At 37.6% G+C, this 26470-nt stretch overlaps 1 protein-coding gene across 2 annotated transcripts in view; it reads left to right on the top strand.

Moving 5' to 3' along the window:
• The window catches only part of DOCK2 (dedicator of cytokinesis 2), a 535580-nt gene that overhangs the window by 495510 nt on the left and 13600 nt on the right, over positions 1–26470 (top strand). For both annotated transcript variants that reach the window (XM_074212450.1, XM_074212449.1), the window contains exons 39-46: positions 2837–2926; positions 4234–4338; positions 5149–5290; positions 8717–8798; positions 9969–10053; positions 11379–11465; positions 22294–22470; positions 25608–25691. In XM_074212450.1, the coding sequence (XP_074068551.1) occupies positions 2837–2926; positions 4234–4338; positions 5149–5290; positions 8717–8798; positions 9969–10053; positions 11379–11465; positions 22294–22470; positions 25608–25691 (852 nt within the window). The remainder of the gene's footprint in view (positions 1–2836; positions 2927–4233; positions 4339–5148; positions 5291–8716; positions 8799–9968; positions 10054–11378; positions 11466–22293; positions 22471–25607; positions 25692–26470) is intronic.

The raw sequence follows: 26470 nt of genomic DNA, 5'->3' as shown, positions 1-26470 counted from the left end.
TAAAATACTTTGTAAAGCTTTAAGTGCTGTAGAAAGAAAAGTCATCTATTCTTCCTTTATTATAGGGTTGCATAAAGGAATGTGCTTGGTAAACTTTATAACAGTATTTATTTTTGTATTTATTTTAGTTATCTTGGGAGAACGTTTCCCAGAAACTACAATGAATTTTCTGAAGCACTTATCTTACACCTAGGACTATTTGTTAAAAGAGAGTTCCAGATTTCAATCTTAGTTAATCCTTCAGAAGAAGCCCATCCAGATACCACTTGGATTTCTAGGCCCCAGAAAACTTTTCCTGTCTTTCTCAGCCCCTGAAGATTTCCCTCACTGAAGTCCTTTAGCTCTTACTTTAGTACTTAATTATTATCTGCTTAATATTATTTGCATTTGTCGAACTGTTGGTCTTATCTCCAGGAAAAGATACTGAGTGTTTTGAGGGTAAAGTCTCCTCTTATTTTTCTCCTGTGTTTCTATTGAGCTTAGTTCAGTCCTGAGAACACAGTTGGAATCTAAATAAAGAAATTTCGACATTATTGGGAGAAGGAGGAATTTTTGCTAATTTTCCCAAAAGTCAAAGTAGAGCCCTTCCTTGATGTAAAATTTCATATTCATCTCATCAAACTCTCCCAAGGCTCCTGGGAAGAATTTCAGGGAGAAGAATTGATCCTGGAGGATAGATTCCTTCATTCTTTATTTTTGTCCAGGATGAAGGTAGGCAGGTGAATGACTGTAGTGGAAATGTCAAGTGTGAGAAGTTACACTAGTCCCTTTTGCTTGCAAACTCCTTTCATTTAATTTTGGTTCTAGTATTGATTTTATCACTGAAGGATAAGAAGAACTATTTGCATTTCTGTGGTCTTTTAAGGTTCAATTTTTTTTTTGTCCCTAGAAACCAATACAGTATCTGGCATATAATAAATATCTAAATTATGCTCATGGATTGATTGATTACAGAGGAGCAATTCTATAAACTGGATAGCATTATCATTTTCTTTACTTTACAGATGATTAAACTGAGGCTCAGAGGTTAGTTGACTCATCCAGGGTCACAGACCTAATGGAAACAGAACTCAGGACTTATGACTTTTCAGTCAAATGCTCTTTCTAGATGACCTTGGGCAAATCTTCTTCTTTTGTAAAGTGAGATATATTGGTCTAGATGAGACATCCTTCTCTGCCTTGCCCTCCCTTGCTCAGGGCCAAAGATGGAATGATGGTTTATCCTTTTCTTCTTTTGCTTCCATGGGAATTGGGTTTGGTTCATGTTCTAGCTTGAGAGAAAAGCAGAGCCTGGCCTCATGTACTGACTTCTTTCCTTCTCATCCATAAAATATTTTTATGGTGCTCACTAAGCTGTCCATAGGTTTATTGCTAGGGCTTCTTTGCTAGGCACATGGTTTTATTTATTTTTACACCCTAGTGCAGAGAGAGCACTTTTGCTTAAAAATGGTCTCTTCAGCTTTCCAGCCTCCCTCCACCCCAGCCCATGCTATGACAGCCCCATTTCATTGTAATTTCTCTTGTGTAATTGTATGTGGACCCCACTAGGGTTCCTGAATATGCCCTACACTAGCCTCTGAGATTTTTCATCTATATCTGGCTTCTTTGGATTTAAAGCTGGGGAACTTTCAAAGATCAAACCCCCAGTCTTTATGAGTCAATGGTCACAGAAGGAAGGAGCTGAAAAATTATCCTTCCTTAGGCCACAGTTACTTTATTAGATTCATTAAATAAAAATATTTATTATTATTTCTTTACATCTATCCACTCCACATATAACCTCACTAGACACAGGCAATGTGATATAGTAGAAAGGTAATTGGACTTGAAGTCAGAAGAACCCAGGTCCCTAATTCCTAATCTGTCTCTAACTATCTGTATAACCTGCAAATAAATCATTTAACCTTTCTGTCCCTCAGTTTAGTAGTATCCCTACTAAAAGAGGGATAACAATATTTTATAATATTATATGTTAAATATTGAAATATAAATATATATTATAGTAATATAACATAATAATATAAATACATATTGAAATATAAATATAAATATAAAGACTTGAAATGGAGATCAAATATTTCAAGTAAAAACAAAATGTAAATGGTTAATAATAATAATGAGTTCTAATTAATATTACTCATTAATAATAGACATATTATTGTTCAGTCATTTTCAGTTGTGTCCAACTCTTTGTGACTCATTTGGGGTTTTCTTGGCAAAGATAACACAAGGGGGTGCCATTTCTTTTCCAGCTCATTTTACAGATGAGTAAACTAAGGCAAAACAGTATTGAGTGACTTGTCCAGGGTCACATAGTTAGTGTCTGAGGACAGATTTTACCCAAGAAGAAGAGTTTTCCTGATTTCAGGCTTGGCATTCTATCTACTATGTTAGCTAGTGGCCACTAGTATGTGAGATATCAGAGCATAATGTATAGAGAACTGGTCTCAGAGTTAGGAAGACCTGGATTCAAATCTCACCTCTGACATATATGCCTGTGTGACTCTAGAGGAGGCAACTAAGACTATAATTTTCAAAACAGGTGCTGATCTTCCCCCAATCAGGGGGATATTAATGTAATCATAGGTCCAGTCCAAAATAAAACAAATAAGTTACATAGTGGGGGAGTCTCTTCTATTGGACAACCTATATTAACCTCCTTTGATTAGAAAGTTTAAGTCAGGAAAAATCCTATGAGTGAGTGCCAGCAGAAGCAGCAGAGATGTTAATAAAGAGTATGCTGAGCACACCAGTAAGGTCGAAGATACCAGCCCTCATCACAGCTCAGCTAACTCTCTGAATCCACTTAACTTTTGATTCTGTGTCTGTGTTATAGATGTGGGAAGAAGCCATAGCCCTGTGCAAGGAGTTGGCAGAGCAATATGAAATGCAAGTGTTTGATTATGAACTCCTGAGCCAGAACCTGGTAAGATTTGAATGCATGTCAAGAGCTGCTGAAGCATCCCACTGGGAAGGCTTGGCTAGCATCCTCGCCTGGAAGTCATGTTGACCTGAGCCTTGGTCTACTGAAGAGTGAGGGCTTGACAGATTTTAGTGAACATCTGGGTTTGCTTTTATTTTTAAGGGAAGGGAAATAAAATAAGAAGAAAGAAAATGAATGACCCTTGAATGTGATTTTTTTTTCCCTCCCAAAAGCCATTTTGAAAAAGAGCTGTTCTGAATAAACTCATCAGGAGCTTTTATTCTAATTTACTTTTAAGTTTAGTGCCCACATCATGAGGCTTCTGTGCTCCAAAACAGACTCCATGTTGTATGCCCACACACCAAAACAGATACCATGCTTTATTTAATCACAGCACCAATGAAATGAAAAGGAAAATATGTGTTATTGATCTTCCTCTAACTCTCTCTTATCCCTGATGAACAAGGGACAGCTAGCATATCTCCATTGTTTGTATTGCTGTTCCTATAGTCCAACATCTGGCCATGTCTTGTCTCATTCTGTAGAGGAGCAAGAGTATATTTAGGATACCAGAGTGGGAGTCAGAGGGACCTAGATTTGAACCTGGACTAATTTTTCTGGATCTCAAGTTTCTTCTATATAATAAAGGGATTGGGTTAGTTGATCTCTGAGTCACTGTTCTAGCTCTAAGTCTATGATCCTATTATCTTTATTACCTCATGACCTTGGGTAAGTCACTCCTTCTTTGGGTCTCATCACTAAAATGAGAGGATTGGCTTAGATGATCTTAGTCCCTTCCATTTATAAATGCTGTACATCTAGGAATCTGTAACTTTCCACTTGTCCAGTATTCCCCTCCCCAGCCAGCTCTACTCAGCCCAGTGTTCCCTCTGCTTTATTTAGAAAGTCAACTCTAACTGTTTCTAAAAAGTAATTAATGTCACAGTTAAAAAAAAAAAGGAGGAAAAGGACTAGTAGTTCCCTTTCCTGTGGTTTATTGTTCCAGAGTTATTTTGTTTTTATAGGGTATGCAATTTAAGCAAAAACACAGGCAGCACACATATAAATGCTTTTGGCATAAACATGCTTATTAATATATATATATATATATATATATATATATATATATATACCCACTCAAAGGAACATACTCTGTCCACTCACAGCATTTAAACAGATGGAAGTACCCATACTTGAAGTCTCATTGGATTCTTCTAAATGACTTGTCTCTAAGATATGAATCACTTTCAAGTTTATATGTTATTGTCACATATCTGTCTATTTCTAACCTGTGTTTTTTCTTCCTTCAGATTCAACAAGCAAAATTCTATGAAAATATCATGAAAATCCTCCGGCCTAAACCAGACTACTTTGCTGTTGGATATTATGGCCAGGGCTTTCCTTCCTTCCTGAGAGTAAGTGAACAAGCATCAATCCTTGGATCCATATTATAGATCAATATGGATAACTGAACTCTAGGTCTTTAGCATCTTGACTTTTGGTATGTCATCTTAGAGTGCAGAGTGTTACAACCAGGGTAAATAACAAACCATTCTATAAAATCATTATCATCAACTAAGCCCATATGTAATACCAACTATCATGGAGGTCATAGCTGACTACAAATGGAACCATAGAATATTAGAAGGAAGAAGCAGGCCCCTTCTCCTTAAGTAACTTCCAAGATACCAAGCATATAAAATAGCTAGGGAGTGATTATAGAGCAACACATAAATCTGTCATGTGTAAATGCAAATAAGTACAGTGGGATTGAGGAATAAAGGAAGTTATTAGAAAAGCTTCTTAGAAAAAATGAATTGAGCTGAGTTTTGAGGAGCAGTAGATGTTAGATAATAACAAATGTTTCAGATAAGTATTCTATCAAGATAAATGGAATGAGATGAGTAAAAAGAGACTGGAATATAGAGAATAGTTTGTGGACAAGAGAAGGGATGACCTTGGTGAAGTTCAAAAGAGGCAGTTCATGAGATGAGTCTCCTGTGCAATTGATGAAGGGTCTTGAGTGTAGGTTTAGAATGTATATAATAGGAATTAAGTTCCTCAGTGGGAGAGTGAAATAGTGAAAACAGGATTTAAGGAAGATCATTTTGGTAAGCAAGGACCTCAAAATAATAGATCCAACCTCATTTTATAAGTGTCCATGGTTTCTTGAAGGAAAAGTCATTATGGTAACCCCAGGCATTGTTATGGTCTTTTTTCCACAGAACAAAGTATTCATCTACCGTGGCAAGGAATATGAGCGGAGGGAGGATTTCCAAATCCAGTTGATGAGCCAGTTTCCCAATGCAGAGAAGATGAACACAACATCTGCCCCAGGAGATGATGTAAAGAACTCTCCTGGCCAATGTATCCTTATATAGGAGAGTAGATGAAGTGATAGCTATTCATTCATTCATTCATTCATCTGATCATTAATTCACCTGTTTAGCTAGCAAATATGCTCACTGTGTTAGGTGCTAGGGAAACAAAGACCAAAAAATCCAAAGCCCTGCCTGTAAAAAGTTTACATTGCATTGACTGTATAATTCATTCAACAAATTTTTAAGTAGCTACTTAGTATACTCTTTAATTGAGTGACAACATATATTGGATACAGCATTGAACTTGGGTGTCAAGAAGACCTGGGTTTGAATTCTGCTTCAGATAGTTGCTAGCTATATGAAATTGGAGACCATTTAACCTCTCTTGAGCTCTAGATGATGAAATTATTAATTATAGTACTCATCTCTTAAGATTATTGTGAGGATTGAGTATGTCTCTGGGCAACTCATTTAACCCTATTTGCCTCAGTTTCCTTATCTGTAAAATGAACTGGCAAAGAAAATGGCAAACCACTCCAGTACACTTGCCAAGAAAACCTTCAAAAGGGTCAAGTAGAGTTGAACTTGACAGAACGAGAACAACAACAAAGGTATCAATGATGGCTGGTAAAAATACTGTCTTATGCTTCCATACTGCCTTGCAGTTTACTAAACTCTTTACACTCTACATGTTACATATCCTTTGATCCTTACTGACAACTTTTTATAGTAGGTGGGACAGGTATTATCATCATCTCCTTTTACAGATGTGTAAACTGAAGGGAAGTAGAAAGAACAAAGACACACAGCTGTTTGATCTTGCACAGCCTTGGTAGAATTGGGGCTACAACTCAGGTCTTCTGATTCCTATCTCATTCAGTATTTTATTCACCATATCAAACCATCCCTTTTATTTAGGCCATAGATCTGAATCTGACTTCTGCAGTTATCACCCATAAATCACCAAGCAACAGACTTCTTTAGAATAAGGAATTGCCACAAGCATCCTTATAAGGAAATTCAGTATTGATGGAATCCCAAATTTAAGGGCACCTTGATGTCCAAGTTTCATATGGTCATCAACCAACAATGTAGAATGGAGAGAAGAAGAAAAAAAGTGTGAGTGAAGGGATGACTCAAAGAACCATAAAGATTCCAGTTGTGGTGATGACAAGTTCAACATAAATGCAAAAATAAAATAGACAGGCCAGTCAGGCAGGGACACAGTAGAAGAATAACATTAATCCTGGCAGTCTTCAAACATCTCCCCCCATAACACAAATTAGGTTAAGTCCTTAAAACATGAATGGCAAGTGGCAAGGCTGGTCTGCCAAGTCTCCTGAACCTGATTCCAAATATTTTCTCTCAGAGTGATAAATATTCATCTGTAACCTTTTCATTATGACTCTTTGCCCTTCATCCCTACACTACTCTGGAATATCTGATTCTATAGAGGGAAAAATGCCACTGGTCTGAAGGGGACAACTACAAATGAGGATCTAATATTTTTAATATAATCCAGAGTAAGGCCCTTACATTTGGAGAGGCCCGGTATACCATCCTGACCAGCCACTTAACCTTTTCAGTATTGTATTTTTATGAGAAGACTTTAAAAGAGCTTGTCCAAATGTAGGCTTTTTTTCTTATTCTCTTGCTCTAAAAGGGGGGCCAAGGATGGTATGTGGGGATGAGTGGGGCACTTGAAAGGAAGAGAACTTTTCTGTGGCTAATCCTCCCTTCACCAGCTCTCCCAATTCAAATCTCAGCAGATATATTTTGTTGCATTAATGCATCAACTATACTGAAATTACAGCTACTCCTTCATACTGTCCATGAAAGAAGCTATGCTAATTGTCCCTGCTGATAGGGAAAGGGGGAAAGGAATAATCTTATTGGCCTGGGACAGGTGCTAAGAACAAGAACTGTTATTATTTTTTTTGTTGTTTTTTTTTTTTAGTTGTTTTTTTTTTTTTTGCAAGGCAAATGGGGTTAAGTGGCTTGCCCAAGGCCACACAGCTAGGTAATTGTCTGAGGTGGGATTTGAACCCAGGTACTCCTGACTCCAGGGCCAGTGCTTTATCCACTGCTCCACCTAGCCGCCCCTTTTTTTGTTTGTTTTTACTCAAGCACAATGTTAATAGTTCTAATCTTTAAGCTTGCTTCTGTATTGATCAGAAACAATCCAATGAATAGTGTCCTGAATGGCTAAAGCCAGAAGGGAGTTTAGAGTTCAACAAGGCCAAGCCCCTCATTTTAAACACAAAAGCAACAAAATGAGACCCAGAGCTAGATCAATTCTAATAGTTCACTATTTCCTCTGGGATCAAACCAAATTCTTTTGCTTACCATTTAAAGTCTTTTGTCTTCTGGTTCCCACATAACCTTTCCTTGTTTATTATATATAACTATGATTAAAGCAAGGTCCTCACTTACCAAAATGATGTTCCTTAAATCCTGTCATCACTATTTCATTCTCCTACTGAGGAACTTATATAATAATATATGTTGTCACTCAATTAAAAAGTATACTAATGGGAACGGCTCAGTGGGGCAGTGAATAGAGCACTGGCCCTGAAGTCAGGAGTACCTGGGTTCAAATCTGGCCTCAGAAACTTAATAATTACCTAGCTGTGTGGTTTTGGGTAAGCCACTTAACCCCATTGCCTTGCAAAAACCTAAAAACAAAAATATGCTAAATAACTACTTAAAATGTTGAAGGAATTATATAGTCAATGTAATGTAAACTTCTTACAGGTAGGGCTTTGGATTTTTTGGTTTCTCTTCTTAGCACCTAACACAGTGGGCATATTTGCCAGCTAAATAGGTGAATTAATGATCAGATGAATGAATGAATGACCTTCCTGCCATTTTTTACACATAACCATGCCATGTTGTATATAACACTCTATCATTCAGCCTTCCCACAGGCTAACACCTATGTCTGGAATTCATTCCTTCCTCACCTGTACCTCCAAACTCAGTTCAAGTGGCAACTTCTATACAATCTTCATTATCTTTAACTGCTAGCATTTCCTCCTCTACCACATACCATATTATGAATGAATTTGCCCATATGGGAGAACAGAGCTTCTGAGGAAGAAGAATGGGGATTAAACAATGGAAGTGGGAAGAAGGAAATAGGAAAGAAAGATTGACCTCCCCCAATCTCTTGCTTGGCATGTCTTTTGTGCAAATAATTAAATAATTGATTGAATAAATCAATTAAATAATAAATGATAAGTTAATCAATTAAATTAAGTAAATCCTCCTATGGTCAACTCAGGATAGAAGATGTTCCTTCTACCTCCTACCTCCCAGTGGGGAGGTAGGAACAAGGGGGATTTGGTTCCTTCAAAACCACTTTTCTCCAGGTTGACTGAAAGAACTTCCCAGCTCCACAGCTAGGTGTGGCCATCCGAAGGTCTCAGCAATGACCCTCAAAATTGTAAACCCTTAACTCAATGACATTCAGATATCCAGTGTTTCACTGTTCAACCTGTCTTAGATGAACATCCTAGGTTCAAGAATAAGCCTGTGCCTGACCAGATTATAAAGTAAGCCCCTCTTTCTTTGTTCTACACAGGGAAGCAGGAGCTTTGTTTTCTGTTCCCTGGGTTAGTGATAAGCAAAGTACAGGTCCCTGCCCCCCAGTCTCTCTACCCCACCCATACCACCCCTGGAAACAGCTGTCCCTGAAGAACCTTGCTCCCTCTTTTCTCTCTTGGAGAGGAGTTCCCCCAAAGTAGCCTCAACAGCTGCCCCTGAAATGGGCCAAGGCTACGGCCAAGGGAGGACAGTATTTCTGGCACTTAGAGCAGTGTAGGCATCCTCAATAAACACAGATTGAATTAATAGGCTGGAACTCAGAGCTATGTCAGACTGAACTGGAAGGGGTGCCAGATGTCCCACTGCAGTGCCATTCTGGCCAGGTGCTCTGCATAAAGGAGGGAGGAAAAGGAAGCTGCTGCAGCTGCTATTGTGACCTCAGAGTGGGGTGCGCTGGCTTCAAGAGAAAGACAGACAGACATGGGCGAACAGGACTCCTTGGATCTCAGTATAAAATTCAGATCAGCTTCCAGGCTTCTGTCTGATGCCCAACCTATGTCCCTGATGCAGGTTCATCCCCAGAGCAGTCACTGCAGCATGCTCTGGGCTGTGCTTCCTGGGGGTTTGCTAACAGAGTGTAGCAGAAGCTGCCTTTAAAGAAGGCTTTGATTGGGAGCTCCTAGGCAGGAGAGCTGCCCATCCGTTCTCTCCAGGAGAGCAGGCTGCCCCATTTCAGCATTGTAGCTGCAACATCAGATGATCAGATGTCAGTGTGGACTGCAGGGAAGTTGTAGGACAAGGTGAGCTTGACCTGGCTCATTAACAAGTCTGGAGAGGTCAGCCAACACGTGACCATGCTGTCAGCTCCCAAGGAGGTGATTCAGTGATGGTGGGGGGTGGAAGAGGGGATGAGTGATTAGGAGGCAAAGGGATATGAACAAATCTCAACATTGGAGAATGATGAATGATGTTCCAAGATCTTAGAAAAGAACTATGGGTAGAAAAGGGGCTAGTATAAAAGAACTGATTTTATCATTAAACCATTTACCAGACCTGAAGTCTTCTCTGTGAGAGGCAATGTATCCCTAAATAATCAGTTCAGAAATTTAGTTCTGTTCTCCTATTGTCCCATTTCCAGGAACTAGAGGTGCTGAAAACATATGTCTTTTATTTTTCAGCTTTTATAAATCAAACTATGTACAGCGATTCCACTATTCCAGGCCAGTGCGGAAGGGGACAGTTGACCCTGAAAATGAATTTGCTGTGAGTATCTTTCACCAGGACTTAGCACTATAACCAGGATGGGGCCATTGACACTTACCCCTGGGCATCAAAATGTAAAAGAGTCTAATAGCTTTCATAGTCTTCTGCAATATAAAAACAACTGAGCTTAACACCTAGTTAGCAAGAATAATTAGAAAGAATAATCTTTCACAACATGATTAATATGGAAATATGTTAAAGATGATAGTACATGTACAACCCATATCAGATGGGGAGGGGAGAGGGAAGGGAGGTGATAGAAAAACGTGGAACCCAAAAGCTTGCAAAATACTATCTTTTCATGTAATTGGAAAAAATAAAATAAAAGCTTTGTTGGGGGGAAAGAAAAGAATAATTAATTATCAACTATGCCAGAAATTCTTTGCCTCTCCAATCTGAAGCCATACTTAAAATAACCTCTATCCTGACCCACTACCTGATCCCTACCTGAGTCAGCATCCTGAAGGTCAGTCTTTTCCAGTGGTGTGGATCTTTTCCCACAGTCTTTTCCAAGCATTCACAATCAATTTTTTCTGTCCTTTAATAAAAAGAAATTGAATTGAATTGTGGCTTATGGCCACAGGTACCCAAATTGATAATCATGGCTTTATGAGAGTGGCTGACTGAAGGTTTTTGTTTTGTTTTGTTTTTTAATTCCCTCTGACCCCCTCTGCTGTCAAAAGAGCAAATAACCACTAACTCTAGAATTGAATTTAACTTGATCTAAAACTTGAGGAAACAAAAGCAAGATCAATAAAAGCATGGTCACCTCCTCATTCTCCTCAGTCAAGTTTTCTCTCATTCCTGTATAATTCCAGCCCTATTCAGAACACCACATTGTGTGAAAATTACAAAAGGTCCATGTATGATAGGCAAGCAAAGCATTCAAAAAAGTCTGTTAAGCTGACAACTCTTTGGCAGAGAAGACCTCCAGGTTCTTGATTAATTCAGCCCAACCAAAAAATATCAACAAAAAAAAAAATGCTTCAAGGACTTAAGCTGACACAGACCCCCCTGAGATTCTTCAATGTGTGCATTTCTCCACAGGGAATAATTAGCTTTCTCTACTCAACTTTAGGGATTGGAGATGTGATTCTAAGATCCTCACCATTTATTTCCCCAACACCTGGGGGGAGTTTAGGCTTTATGTTGGCAAAACACCTTTGTGGAGAAGGTAGAAGCTTATTTCTATGACCTGCAGTGCTTATTTTAATCTCAGAGAAAAATGTTAGCTTTGTGACTGTTGAACTACTCCTTGCCCTGTGGATTTTACACAATTTAATCCCATGTACCTTTTCTGCCCTTTTTTGTTCACTGCCGATTAGTCCATGTGGATTGAGAGAACATCATTTGTGACAGCATATAAACTCCCAGGGATCCTGCGATGGTTTGAGGTGATTGCCATGTCCCAAGTAAGTACATGAGCTAAAGAATGAAGTTTGTAAGGGGTCTGTTCTAAATACTTGGTTTGGGGCCACTGTGAGAATCAGGGAATGTCAGTCAATCTGTTAACAAGGATATATTAAGATTCTGGTCAGAATGAGGGTCTTCTGTCTGATTAATCTTTTGGGAAGGCAAAGTAGGCAATCTTTTACCTCATTCTTACCTAGCTTTTATCTACTGAATGAGTACTGCCTTAGACAGACTGAGATTTGGGAAAGACCCTAACTTAAAAAAGACCAAAGTCTCCCACTGTACCCAGGATCATGATCAGTTGTGTTGCCACTGGATTCTTGATGACTCTGGAGGAGAGCATGAGATAATTGACTTTGAAAGGCTCTGACTTATTTAAATCCAATTCAGAAAGTCAAGATATCACTTTCCTGATTTTATTGATCTTTTTTGGGAACAAACAACAAGGACAGCAGTAGGGTTTCTAGGTGTTACAATGGGTAGAACCCAGGGCTTGGAATTAGGAAACTTATCTTCCTGAGTTCAGATCTGGTCACAGACACTGGGCAAGTCATTTAACCCTGTTTGCCTCAGTTGCTCATCTGTGAAATGAATTGGAGAAGGAAATGCCAAACCACTCCAGTATATTTGCCAAGAAAATCCTAAATGAGGTCATGAAGAATGACTAAACAGCAATAGCAACAATATATATTAAATACTGAGGATTCAAAGAAAAGCAAACACACAGTCCTTACATTCAAGCAGGTCACATTTTAATAAGGGAGGTAACATATAAACAACTAAGTATATAAAACTATATAAAATGTAAGTGGGAGTTTATCCATTTAGGCAGCTAGTGGAATGGTAGACAGAGCACCTAACTTAGAGTCAGGAAGACTTTAACTTTAAATCCAACCTCAGACACCTATTATCTTTGTGAGTCCAGATTAGTCTCAGTTGCAATCTGTTTCCTCATCTAAAGATAAACAAACAAAAATTAAAACCTTATCTCCCAGGATTGCTGTGAGGATCAAATGAAATAATATTTGTTTAAAATGACTGTAGTAAACTAGTTTGATAAACTCAATGGGATAAGAATTCACCCTCTGACATAAACTACTTGGAAAACTAAAAAGATAATATGACATAAACTAGGCATAAACCAATATCTCACACCATATACCAAGAGAGATGGATATAATGAGATTTACAAGTGTTTTACAGTGTTGTTACAGAACTAAATGATTTGAATTGGCTCCAAGTCAAACAAAGGGCATTTATTGGGGGTTGGGGAGGGGGGAATGGTCACTCTCCCCAGCATACTCTGCTCCCTAGGTGAGGCAGTGTGCTAAAATGGATGAGATTAGGGGTTTAAATATGGCAAAAAGTGCTGACAAACTTGATGAACCTGGTCCAAATCAAGATCACCTGGTCACAGAAGTAGTGATGCTGCACAGGCTTGTTTATATGTTTATAGAAAAGTCCACCAATGGGGGCAGAACCACAATGCAAGTGACAGTATAATGAGCTCAGGGTCACCTTAAAGTGAGCCAAGATAGATAATAAACAGATGCTAGGAAAAGCACTAAGAAATTTTTGTAGCCCAAATCCATCTATCAAATATATTTATTAAAATATATTTATCTAGGGCAATAGGTGGTTCCTCCATACAATTGTTGCTAACAACTTTGCTACCCTGTCAGATACATGATTTAGACATAAAGGGTAATGCATATTAGGAAAGCAAGGAAAAGTTTTTCTGTCTGATCTATGGAAAGGGACAAATTTAATATTAAACAGGAGGTAGAGAACATTATGAAATACAAAATGTATAATCTTGATTACATTACATTTGAAACATTTTTCACAAACAAAACTAATACAACTAAGATTAAAAAGAAAGCAGAAAACTAGAAAACATTGTTTACAGCTAGTGTTTCTGAAAAAGACCTTATTTCCAATATATAGAGAACTGGCTCAGATTTATAATACTGCAAGTCATTCCCCAACTGATAAATGGTCAAAGGATATGAACAGCTGTTTTCAGATGAAGATATTAAAGCTTTCTAAGATTATATGTAAAAACATTCTACATCATTATTGATGAGAGAAACGCAAATTAAAACAACTCTGAGAATTAACTCGTACCTATCAGATAAGTTAATATGACAGAAAAGGAAAATGATAAATGTTTGAGAAGATATGGGAAAATTAGGACACTAATGCATTGTTGGTGTAGTTGTGAACTGATCCAACCATTCTGGAGAGTCATTTGAAACTATGCCTATTAAACTATGTGCTATAAAATTGTGTATATACCCTTTGATCCAGTAATACTACTGCTAAGTATGTAGAATAAAAGAAGAGAAAGAACTTATGTCCAAAAATATTTATAGCAGCTCTTTTTGTGGTGGCAATGAATAGGAAATTGAGGGAACCCCATCAATTGGAGAATGTCCGAACAAGTCAGGGTATATAAATGTAATGGAATACTATTGTGCTGTAAGAAACAATGAGCAAGTGGGTTTCAAAAAATCTGGACTGACATGAATTGATGCACAGTGAAATGTGTAGACTCAGAATATTGTACACAGTAACAGCAACATTGAACAGTGATCAATGATCAGTTATGATTGACTTAGCTTTTCACAGCAATACAATGATATAAGAAAATTTCAAAAGACTCATGATGGAAAATATTAACCACCTTCAGAGAAAGAACTATGGAGTCTGAAGGCAGAGTGAAACATTCTATTTTCATTTTTTTGCTTTTTCTTATTCATGATTTTTCCCTTTTTTCTTATTCTAATTTCATAGTACAGTTAATGTGGAATATGTTTAAAATGATTATGCATATATAACCTGTATCAGATTACTTGCTCATTGGGGGAGGGGGAGGGGAAGGAAGGAGGGAGAAATATTTAGAATACAAAATCTTATTAAAAATGAATGTTGAAAAATATCTTTATATGCAGTTGAAAAAATAAAATACTACTAAGTGGGAGAGGATAAAAAAGTCACACCTAATAATGAAATATTTGTTTAAAAAACACAAAAATAATATTTGTATAATGCTTTGCAAAACTTAAAGTATAGTGGAAATGTTACCTATTATTATTATTCCAGAAAAAAAGCACTAGACATGGAGGTAGAGTAGGGAGAGAAGACCTGGGAGGGTTTCTTGCAGAAGATGTGATTTGGACTATCTTAAAAGAAGCCAGCAAAACCAAGAGATGGAGATAGGGAGAAAAAGCATTCCAGCCAGTGCAAAAACAAAGAGATGGAGAGTCAGATGTAAACAAAAGTAAGAAAACCAGTCTCACCAAATTTTAGTGTATATAGAGGGGAGAAGCTTTAAGAGACCTGGTTGTGAATGGCTTTAAATGCCAAAGAAAGAATTTTATATTTTATCTTTGAGGCAATTAGGAAATCAATGACGTTTATGAAATAGGGGAATGACATAGTCAGATTTTCACTTCAGGAAAATTACTTTGGTAGATGGATGGGAAAGGGGTCAGAAGTGGGGAGAGACTTGAGACAGGGAGACCAACCAGAAAGCTTTTGCTACATTATGTGTTTGACTTAAAGAAGGCCTAAACCAGGGTGTTGATATGTGGTGAAGTGACGGGCATGCGTAGGAGATGTTGTAAAGGTAGAAGACTTGACAACAAATTGGATGTGTGGAGTGAATGTGAGTAAGAAGTCCAGGTTGAATCTCAGTTTGTGAGCTTGGGTAACTGGGAGGATGGTGATGTCCTTGACAGTAATAGGAAAACTGAGAAGAGGGGAGTGCTCTGGAGAGAAGAAAATGAGCACCATTTTGTATCATCTGTTGAGTCTGAGACATCTAGAGGACATCCAGTTTGATTATGCAGTTACTGATGCAAAACTGAAGGTCAGAAATGATGTAATGATCGACTGGATCAGAGAATCATCAGCATAGAGATGATACCTGAGATATTGGTGTAGAAAGAAAAGTCAGAGATGATCTAGATCAACCTTCTCATTTTTACAGATAAAAACACTGAAGCACAAAAAAAAGGAAGAGACTTCTCAAAGGTCACATATCTCATCAGTTCAGGTCTAGAATTGTATTTCAGATTTCTTAATTTAAACATTGATTCTTGGGTTGCCTGATATCCTCCAGGATGCTTTTCTCTGTGCCAGGTCATTGGTTCCCTTATGGTTTTGCCCCCTATCTAGCTCATCACATGATCAACTAGAATACTCATGAAGAATTCTGGGCAATTGGAGTATATTGCAGAATTATTTGCATTCATGACTTGATGTGCAAATAGCTACCATATTTCCCAAAATACAGTCACCAAATTTATATACCTTTTTGTGAGAGAGCTCCCTAAAGGATATTGTGTAAAAAAAAAAAAGACAAAAAAATGACTTCAGGCAGAAAGGGTAGACTGATCACCTGCCTTTATGAGTTAATTTGTTGTTATTGTTGTTGTTGTAGTTGTTGTGTGTTTGTTTTCTAATCTCTAGACTTGACTAGAATATAACTTTAACAAAAATAACAACAAACAGGATAGATGCCATTTTACTATACCTCCTTCCCTCCTTCATTCTTCTTCTTTCTCTGTCTTTTTCTGTCTCTTTCCCCCACCTCCTCTCTCTCTCTCTCTCTCTCTCTCTCTCTCTCTCTCTCTCTCTCTCTCTCTCTCTCTCTCTCTCTCACACACACACACACACACATACATACATCCCAAAAAGCACTCATGAAAGAAAATGCTCATAGCATATGGAACAAATCCCAATCAGGTAACTGACTTCATGCATATTTATTCAACACCTACAGTAATAGTTTGGGAAGGAGTTATCTTACAAGTTGTAGATGGAAGTTAACTTTCTAGGCTCAGCAGTACTTAAAGCTTTGCATCTTGCAATTTCTTGAGTATTCCCAGACTATCTTAGCACCCACCTCCCTTGCTTTCTGCATACATACATACATATATATCCACATTCTATAAATCTATCTCTACATTGATCTATCTATATCTAGTCTCTTAACGAACACCTTGAAATTCAAATGTTGATAATATTTTATCTTCTTTATTTCTCTGTACATATAGACATATTTCATTTGTATATTCATACATACATACCCCTTGCTCCTGATATTTACATATACACATCCTTCTTCAAATGCATTTTATCTTTGAGGACCTCATTCTTCCCATTTGTTGGATAATAGGGATAGACTAGAAGGTCTCTTCCTAAACACAAATATGTCATCCTGTCCACCTGCCCAGACACATGATCACATATAGAGACTTTTTACATAGTGTCTATTCTTTTGATAAAGGAAAAATCCTAAACTTTTGCACCATGCTAGAGAGGAAAAAACACTTGGAAAATTGATGAAGGTACTTTCTCCTTTGGTTTTATCAGGCAGGAAATAGATAAGAGAACCTATGGTAAGGAAATGAGAAATAGTTCCCTTCTTCACATAGCTCACTCTTAGCATTCATGTATGCAGGGTGTGTATGTATGGGTGTGTTTGTTTGTGTGTGTGTGTGTGTGTACAGAGAAAAAGACAGATGATAGAGATAGGAATAGGGATAGAAACAGGATGAACATATAGACTGATCACTTCTAAATAGAATTGGAAATCAAGAGATTTGGGTTCTAGATTCAGTTCTGCCACTAACATCTGATGTAACTTGGACAAATAATTCTCTCCTCTCTTAGGTCTCAGTTTCTCCATCTGTCAAATGAGATGTTTTCCTGTTCTAACATCTTGTTCTGTATTCCCATGGCACTCCACTTTGGGTCTGGGATCCTGGGCTTCACCTTTCTTGTAGCTTTCCAGATAGTTGAGGAAAACTTTTTCCTTCCCTTAAGCTTCAGATTCTAGATTTAGATAGCAGCCTTGACCAAGAGTTGAGGAAGTCAAGACAACATGGCCTGGCCTCTGTGGAGAATTCATGGCAAAGTAAATATTGGCTTATACATATCCTTTGAATCTTTTAATGAACATTCAAGAGACTCTGGCTAAACTGTGAAATCTGCAAACTGCATAATCAATCACAGCCCATTCTTCAGTATCGGGATATCATTGTAAATACTTTACTAAGTCTCCCCAACGCTTGCATTCTGTGTCATCCAAACATCTTATCTTGTCCAGGTAAAGGTCAGAGATGTTGCTTTTATGAACCCAGGCAAGCATGTTTGCACATGTTTTTCTTGTACTTCTTATCCTTTATTATATCGTGCATCATCATGAAAATAATTTCCTGATTTCCCAGCAATCTTTCATCCTGTCTTGCCACAATCCTCTTCCTGGAGGCTCATTGTTGCTTCATATGTTATTGTTTGCTTGGTGAAGGAAGGATTATGTGAAAGGAATGGACAGGGGGATTATGAACTCAGGAAAGCCATAGGTATTAATTTTGGTCTGATGTCTTTGAGGTACCAATCCCTCTTCCATCTAGATACCTTTACAAAAAAGGCCAGGAAATTCTCAGAAAGGGTCATCAGAAAAATTGCCACCATAAGATTTATATTCTTTTGAGAAGGCTTTCCAGATGTGTTTCTGGTTCACATTGAATGCTATGCTGAAATCTTCCATTTCTAAATACATACTTTTCTGTTCTGTATGTTAACATTTATTTTATCTGATGTTTATTCCAGGTATAGTTTCTAAGAGGGCAACGTTTTTGCAAAAAAAAAAAAAGATGCCCTAATTAGTGCTGACTTGCAGATTCTCTCCTTGGATGATGTCTAACCACATTAAGGAGTTTTGCATAGTAGAAAACCTTGGGAATTAGGAAATCTGAGCTCTATCTATGGATATACAATCATTCATTCATTCATTCACTCAACAAACATCTACTATGTTCTAAGCACTAAACTTTGAGATAATTCTTTTATTTTCTGGAGTCTGTTTCCTCTTTTGTAAAATAGGGCATTAATAATCTGTCCTAACTAGCATGGTTTTGGGCAAAGCCTAACTAGATAACATGCATAGGACCTAGGATTTTTAGATGTAGAACCATTGAAGTCACCTAGTTCAACTTCATTTTATGAAGGAGAGCACTAAAGTCAAAGGAAGTTAAGTCACTTATCTAAGGTCACACAGGTGGTAATGTAGGATCTGAACCCCTACCATCTGTTTCTGGAGTAGGTGTTCTCACTGAAGCAGCCTTCTTCATTTTACCTATGCAAATGTAAGAGATCATTATCAACTCATCTTTTGTACAGTATTCCTTGAGGCATTCCCAAGCACTTTCACATGCTAAGATATTTTATTCTCTAATCTTTTAAGGGGAAGGTTTTTTTTTTTTTATCCCAACTGTATAGTTAAGGGGACTGAAATCCAGAGATAAATCTGGTGATGTCCAAAGTCACCCCACAAATTGATGATATAATCAGGACCAAAATCCAGGTCTCCTAGCCCCTCTGGTTCCTTTCATCATACTCTCCTGTTACAGAAGTTTTATATTTGGCCTTTACTAATGTCCTTAGATAAGAAACCCAAGTTATTTTTAGTCTCACTCTCTGAGTTTGATGATAACAGTGATGATAAAGATTTGAAGAATAAAAAATAAAAGGCTTTCTAAAATGAGGAAAATCAAATCAATAGGTATTTCTGTTTTTACCAACTCATTTAAAAATCTGATTCATTCACTGCCACACCAGGGCCCTGCTGAAATGCATGGCAGTGTACAGGGTTCAATCTAAGCAGTCACGATAAATTTCCTTCAGAACGCAGCATCGGCTTGTGGCTCATAAAACACCCGCTGAGCTGGTCGGTGAATTTGATGGGAAACCAGATGGCCAGCCTCAGCTTGTGCAAACAGAGCTTGTGAGGGCAGGGAGCTTGACCCCAGCACGGTGGGTTCAGATCCATTCCTGTCCCTCACTTGAGATAGGACTTGGGTCCTTGGCTTCAAAAAAAAATCCCAGACTCTGAATTTCCATTCATGATACAAAAGAAATGCCCTTCTCAAAGCTCCCCGGGGGGGGGGGGCATGGAGGGGGGAAGAGGAAGGGGAGGTGTCAGTTTATGGGGCCCTACAGAGAAGGTTAGAACCTGACGGATAAGATGGTACACCATCAATCTTGCTACAGATAATGTCAGGGACCAGAGTGAAGCAGGGGTAGGTGCCCTTAGCCCAGGAGGATTAGGCTGATCTGGGTTAGCAGGATGTCCACCACTCTATTCATTATTAAATTGCACCTCCCCTCTCCAGTGACTGGTAGGGGATTCTACTTCCTGGCTTACCTACTCAAGATTCCTTAAATTCCTTTGAGAGATTTAACATCAGAAGATGCCTCACCATGCCCAGGAAGCATCCCTTGACTACTTTGATGTACAGAGATCTCTTCTCTGAACACCAGATATTCTTAGAATCCCCTGCCTCTTGCTAAGCTTTAACTCCCATATTATCTCCTAAAGAGAGAGAAGAAAGGGAAAAAAATGGAACTTACAGCCAGAAAAACACAAAAACAAAAACAAACAAACAAACAAAACAATAAATCCCATATTTTCCCTCAAGAAACTTACATTCTATCCAAGGAGATAATATGTACAGGGTATAACTATTTATAAAATAAATCCAAATTGCTACTTAATAATCTTTATCTAAAGCAATTAAATTGATAGATAGATGAAGTAACTTTGTTGCCATCTCATTTCTATTCAATTTATCAGGTACCTAGGTTTCTGGGATACAGACACAAAAGTATGTAGTCCCTGCCCCCAAAGAGAGCAATCAATTAAGAGGGTGGGACCTATATTTACAAAATAATAGAATAACTAAATAGGAAAAGTCTAACACAGACTTGAGATTTTTATAAATGGGGAGGATCACTTCAAGTTAGGAGATAGTACAGGGAATCAGAAAAGGTTAAGGAAGGAGGTGGGGCCTGAATGTTCTTAGAGAGAAGGAACATTATTTCATCCAGAAGCATTGGTTTCTCACTAAATCCCTAGTTCACTGAGTATGGTAATAGTAGGTAACAGTTCTATAGCATCTACTATGCTATATAGTAGGTACTTCGCTAGATGCTTTATAATTATTATCTTGTTTGATCCTCATAATGTGTTGGGTACTATTATTTTGCTCAATTTACAGATAAGAAAACAAAAGTTTTGTAAGAACACCAATCATTCCCCAATTGATAAATTGTTAAAGGATATTAAAAGGCATTTTCAGATATAAAACTTAAAGCTATGTACAATCCTATGAAAAAAATCTTCTGAATCATTGTTGGAGAAATGCAAATGAAAACCACCTCATACCTCATATTGACCAATAGGACAAAAAAGGAAAATGATCAGTATTGAAGGGAATGTGGAAAACTGGGACACTAATGCACTATTGGTGGAGTTGTGAACTAATCCAACCTTTCTGAAGGGCAATTTGAGACTCGGGTCAAGGGGCTATAAACCTTTGCATGCCCTTTGATTCAACAATTCCTCTACTAGGTCTACATCCCAAAGAGATCATAAAATGTACAAAAAAAATTTACAGCAACTCTTGGTGTAGTGGCAAAGAATTGGAAATTGAGGCGATGCCCATCAATTGAGGAATGACTGTATGAATTATGATATTTGAATATGATGAAGTTCTATTGTTCATAAGAAATCATATGTAGGCAAATTTCAGAAAAACCTGAAAAGTTTTACATGAACTGACTGAGTGAAGGAGAATATTTTATACAGTAACAGCAACATTATAAGATGATCAAGCATGCTCCTCTTAGCAGCTCAATAATCAAAAACAATTCTAAAATATTTGTGATGGAAAATGCCACATCTGGGGGGGGGAGACTATGAAGTCTGAATGTAGACCAAACCATACAATTTTCACTTTTTAAAAATTTGTTGAATTATTTTTTCTCATGCTTTTTTCCCTCTTATTTTGATTCTTCTTTCACAAGATAATTAGTATGAAAATATGTTAAGCATGATTATATATATATATATATATATATATATATATATATATCAGATTACTCACTGTCATGGGGAGGGGTGAAGGAAGGAAGGGAGGGAGGAAAACATGGAACTCAAAATCTTACAAAAATGAACTATCATGGGGCGGCTAGGTTGCGCAGTGGATAGAGCACTAGCCTTGGAGTCAGGAGTACCTGAGTTCAAATCCGGCCTCAGACACTTAATAATTACCTAGTCGTGTGGCCTTGGGCAAGCCACTTAACCCCATTGCCTTGAAAAAACTAAAAAAAAATGAATTATCATTACATGTAATTAAAAAAATATTAATATATATATATATACATAATACACACACACACACACACACACACACACACACACAGACTATGGCCAAATTGGATTTCTCCCAGGAATGAAAAGTTGGTTCAATATCAGAAAATATGTAAGTATAGTAAACTGCATTATCTAGGATCACGCAGCTAATTATTGTCTGAGGCCAGATTTGAATTCATAATCTTCCTGACTCCAAACCTAGAGCTCTATCCCCATCATCGTCATAGCAAACATTTATATAGTGCCCTAAGATTTGCACAATACTTTACCAATATGATCTCACTTTATCCTTACAACAACCCTGTAGATGCTAGCATTATCTTCATTTTATAGTTAAATTAACTGAGGCAGATAAAGGTGAAGTGGCTTGCCCAGGGTCATATAGCTAGTAAATATTTCACAGTAGATTTGAATTTGTGTCATCCTGATTCCAGATCTATTATGCACCAAAATTCCTATAACAAGTTCCTTCGGGTATGCCTCTGGAAGTTTTTTCTGTATTAAACTCACATACCAAAAATAAAGTCAGTACTAATGATTTTAAAAATTAAATAAAATGGACTAAAAGTCATTTCTTTTTGGTGATCTCATTTCCATAGACCACAATTAGTCCTCTGGAGAATGCCATTGAAACCATGTCTACGGCTAATGAGAAGATCCTGATGATGATTAATCAGTATCAGAGTGATGAGAATCTCCCCATCAACCCCCTCTCCATGCTTCTGAATGGAATTGTGGACCCTGCTGTCATGGGAGGATTTGCAAAATATGAAAAGGTGAGGCCTTGAAGGCAAGAGGACATTCCCAAAGGCACTATCAGAAGCAGAACCCTTCCTGGGTGTGAGAGAACATGGATCTGATGCTAGCTGTTGAAGAGTTATTGTTTCCTTGTGATTTTCTGCACCTGCCAGATATTTCTTGATGAAACCATTGTGATGAGACTGCAGTTTGGTTGGTGGAACGTAAATTCATGTAGGCCTTTTGCTGTAGCTAGCCTATATCTCAGTGACTAGTTATCAATTGATTTCATAGGATTGTAGAATTTGAGAGAGGCAGGATCTAATAGTGCCTACAGTACAAGCCCAGAATGATTGGAATCAAGTCCTACTGCTGACAGACATGGGCATTGTCATCTTTGGCAAGTCCTTTAATGCTTCACTGTTCTGGACAACTTTGTGGCCGTATTGCTGGATAAAGAGATCAATATGAAACTAGACAACTTTCTAAGTCTACGGGTTGCAGAGACTCACCAACTTGCATTGCTAGAGTTCCCTAAACCAACGAAATCACAGATCTAATCCCTCTTCATAGATTTAAAGCTTGAAGGTGGTATTAGACTTGTAGTAGTCCAGCCTTCTCATTTTATATGAAAGAGACTCAGATCCATAGGGGATAAGAAATTTATCCTCTGTCTTATAGGCCAAAAAACTGAGATTCTAGCCCATATCTTCTGTCTTTAAATCCAGTACCCTATCTGGTGTCCCAAGCTGCCTCTTCCTGTCATGGCCCCATGAAACAGGGAACTTTGAGGTTCATCAGACCCATCTGACATACTCTACTATCTCTATTTGACTCAAGTCCTTACAGGCTGACTAAGAATCTAAGAGATAGACTGCACACTGTGCAGTGCTCTATCAGGAGTGGCTGTGAATCAAAGAACATCCCCCAGGAGTAGCTTTCACTTTCTTTATGGTCTCTATCCACCTCTATTGCCACATAGTCACCACATCACCAGCTGTACCAGCTTCAACTAGGAAGGATACTATGAGATTTTACACTTATATGATCATGTCTATCTGTATATGTTTATACACACTGACATGTATATGTATTGTTCATTTGTTTCAGTCATATCTGTCTCTTCATGACCAAGTTTAGAGTTTTCTTGGCAAAGATACTGGACTGGTTTGCCATGGCCTTCTTCAGCTTATTTTACAGATAAGAAGCTGAGACCAAAAGGTTTAAGTGGCTTACCCCAGGGTCACCCAACTATGGTGTCTGATTTGAACTTCAGATCTGGCACTCTTTCACTATACCATCTAACTCTATACATACATTTACACATACATGTTTTGTGTATATATATGTGTGTAGATAGAATTATTGCTTTATTTGGTTTCACAGCTCAGGTTAAAGCAAATTCCTGGGTTTGAGATTTCTAGAAAATTGGTACTTGGGAAATAATACAATCACACGCCTTATTGTTATGTGATATAGCCAAACAGGTAAACTAAGCATATACATAGACTATGGCATTATAAACAGATAGAGGTTTGACTCCACATGCAAGTAACTCACCCAGCAGAGAGGATGAGACATGTTGAGAGGGGACCCATTCAAAGTTGAAATTCAGGTAGTAAAATTATATACCCTAAAAAGACCTTGGTGGAAAATAGATAATTGGTGTAAATGTGGCAATGAGGGGAGGAGCAGGGAAGCATTTCTAATCATACTAGATTTAGTAGAAAAATTCTCAATCCATTACCCATACCAGGTTTGAATGAAGTTCAGGTAAGGGCTTTCATTATCAGGACCACAAACTGGTAGGAAGGTCTGACAGTAATTAAGCAGAAGGAGAATGACTCAAGCCCCTGAGGTAGTCAAGAATTCATCCCATCAAGAACTACAAGCCTTATCCAGCTAACCCAAAGTCATCTGTGGAAAAGGACAAACTGTCTATCTTGCTTATATGTTTCTATGGGTATTAGGACCACTTAATCTAAGTGACTCCATATTAAAGTCCGATCATTATGTCATTATAACATTACATCAAACTCTATTCAATCATGCCAAACAATATAAAGTTTGTAATTATCACAGTTATATGCCTGAATCTCCATTTACGATCATATCTCACCCATCTTCCTAGTTGAAACAACTGCAACTGGTGGTGATGACTGTGGCAACAGTGGTGGATGAAAAAAATAAATATAAAAGCCCTAATAGCCTTGTCAGAATTGTCTTACTAGCAAACACTCTGATTTGTAGCAGTTATTCACAGCCCTTCATTGTTTGCAGAGCCTACCTTTTAGATTCATTGACTGTATGAATCTAGGCATAAACATTGTTGCATTTGTGTGTTGTGTGTTTTAGATTATATAAATTATTCAAATATTCATCTAAATATAAATCTATACCTTTATAATAAATATATACATCCATTTAAAGGTATGTGTATAGTTCTAGAAGGGTCATTTCCTCTGGGTAGGGAATTTCTGGTGTAGGAATTTCCTCTATTGATACAATTAGCAATTTATGTGTAACTTATTACCTTAAGAAGTTGTTGATATTGGTGTTGTTTGTTTTTCATTTTTGAAGAGGACTAATGAGGTTAAGCAGCTTACTTAGGGAGGCACTGAAAGTATGTCAAAGGCAAAACTTGATCCTAAGCTTTCCTAACTTCAAGATGGCCCTTTTAACCACTATCTCATCACTCTTCTTTGTAGTTGTAGAGCAATGATATAGGTACACTTATACTGATTCACAAACATCAGTCCATTGATCTAATTAACTATCTATGCAAGTATCAATCATCCATCTTTCTCAGTGAAGAACCAATGATCTAGATAGTAACCTTCTGAAGTTCAGAGTAAGAAAAACAAGAAGCTAAGAAACAAACCTCCAAGCTCCTGACCCCTCATATTTAGACTATAATTCTCATTCTGAGCCAGACCTGGTTTAAGCCTCTTAGGCCTGGGAACCTCACAGCATCAACTTCCACAAGTAACTTTGTTCTGAAGTAGGGAAGTCTATTTCAAATCAAATTTTTTTGCCAGGGACTGGAGAGCTTGGGGCCAGTCAGTTTTGTGTATGTATGTGTGTGTGTGTGTGTGTGTGTGTGTGTGTGTGTGTGTGTGTGTTTGTATGTATGTGTTGAGAAAGAAAAAAACTCATTCTCATCTCTCTGATTCAGGCTTTCTTCACAGAAGAATATACTAGAGATCACCCTGAAGACCAAGACAAACTGAACCGACTCAAGGACCTAATTGCATGGCAGGTACTGTAGGGAATTCCTGACTTGTTTACTTTTTTATACTCCCCTCTCTCTCATTATTTTTGATTGCTGCCAAATGACAGAAGATGATTTATAATGATTTTCTATCACCTTTACTGGTTGAAACAATAATAAGAATTATATCTGACATTTACATAATGATTTGAGGTTTGCAGAATGCTTCCCATCCATTATCTCATTTGATTGAACCCCATGACAATCCTATGGGGGTGATTGTTACAGAAACTATTAGAACCTTTTTTACATATAAGGAGAATAAGACTCAGAAAAGATAAATAGCTTGGCCATGGTTGCATGCCTTGTAAATGTTAGAATTCAAAACTGTGGCATCCAAATTTTCTAGCACACTCTCCATTATGACATGCTACCTTCCCAAGCAACATCAAGTGATGAAGATTTTGAAACAATTTTATCTGTATTAACAGTGAGATAGTGGCTTTGTGAGCAGGCTAAAATAAAAGAGAATCCAAAGATCATTTTCTTGACTTTGGAATAATTCATATAATTATGCTTCACCTCCCCCTCAACCCCCACCTTAAATTAAAACCCAATTTTGGTTCCCCTGCTCATGTTGTCTGAGTAACAAGAGATATAGACCAAGAGGGAACAAGGGCAGAAAGTCAGATTAAAAGTTTATTGCATATAATCACAAATTTATACCCAAGTTATTTGTTTTTCAAATGTCTTGGATTTGATTAATTTTTTGTCAAAGTTCCTGAATACTACTATGGCCTCATTATAATTTTAGGACAAGAATAGAA

This window comes from Macrotis lagotis, chromosome 1, assembly GCF_037893015.1.
Source record: "Macrotis lagotis isolate mMagLag1 chromosome 1, bilby.v1.9.chrom.fasta, whole genome shotgun sequence".
Taxonomy (NCBI): Eukaryota; Metazoa; Chordata; class Mammalia; order Peramelemorphia; family Peramelidae; genus Macrotis; species Macrotis lagotis.
The sequence above is the reverse complement of the archived record's forward strand: the minus strand, read 5'-3'. Positions and strand labels throughout refer to the sequence as shown.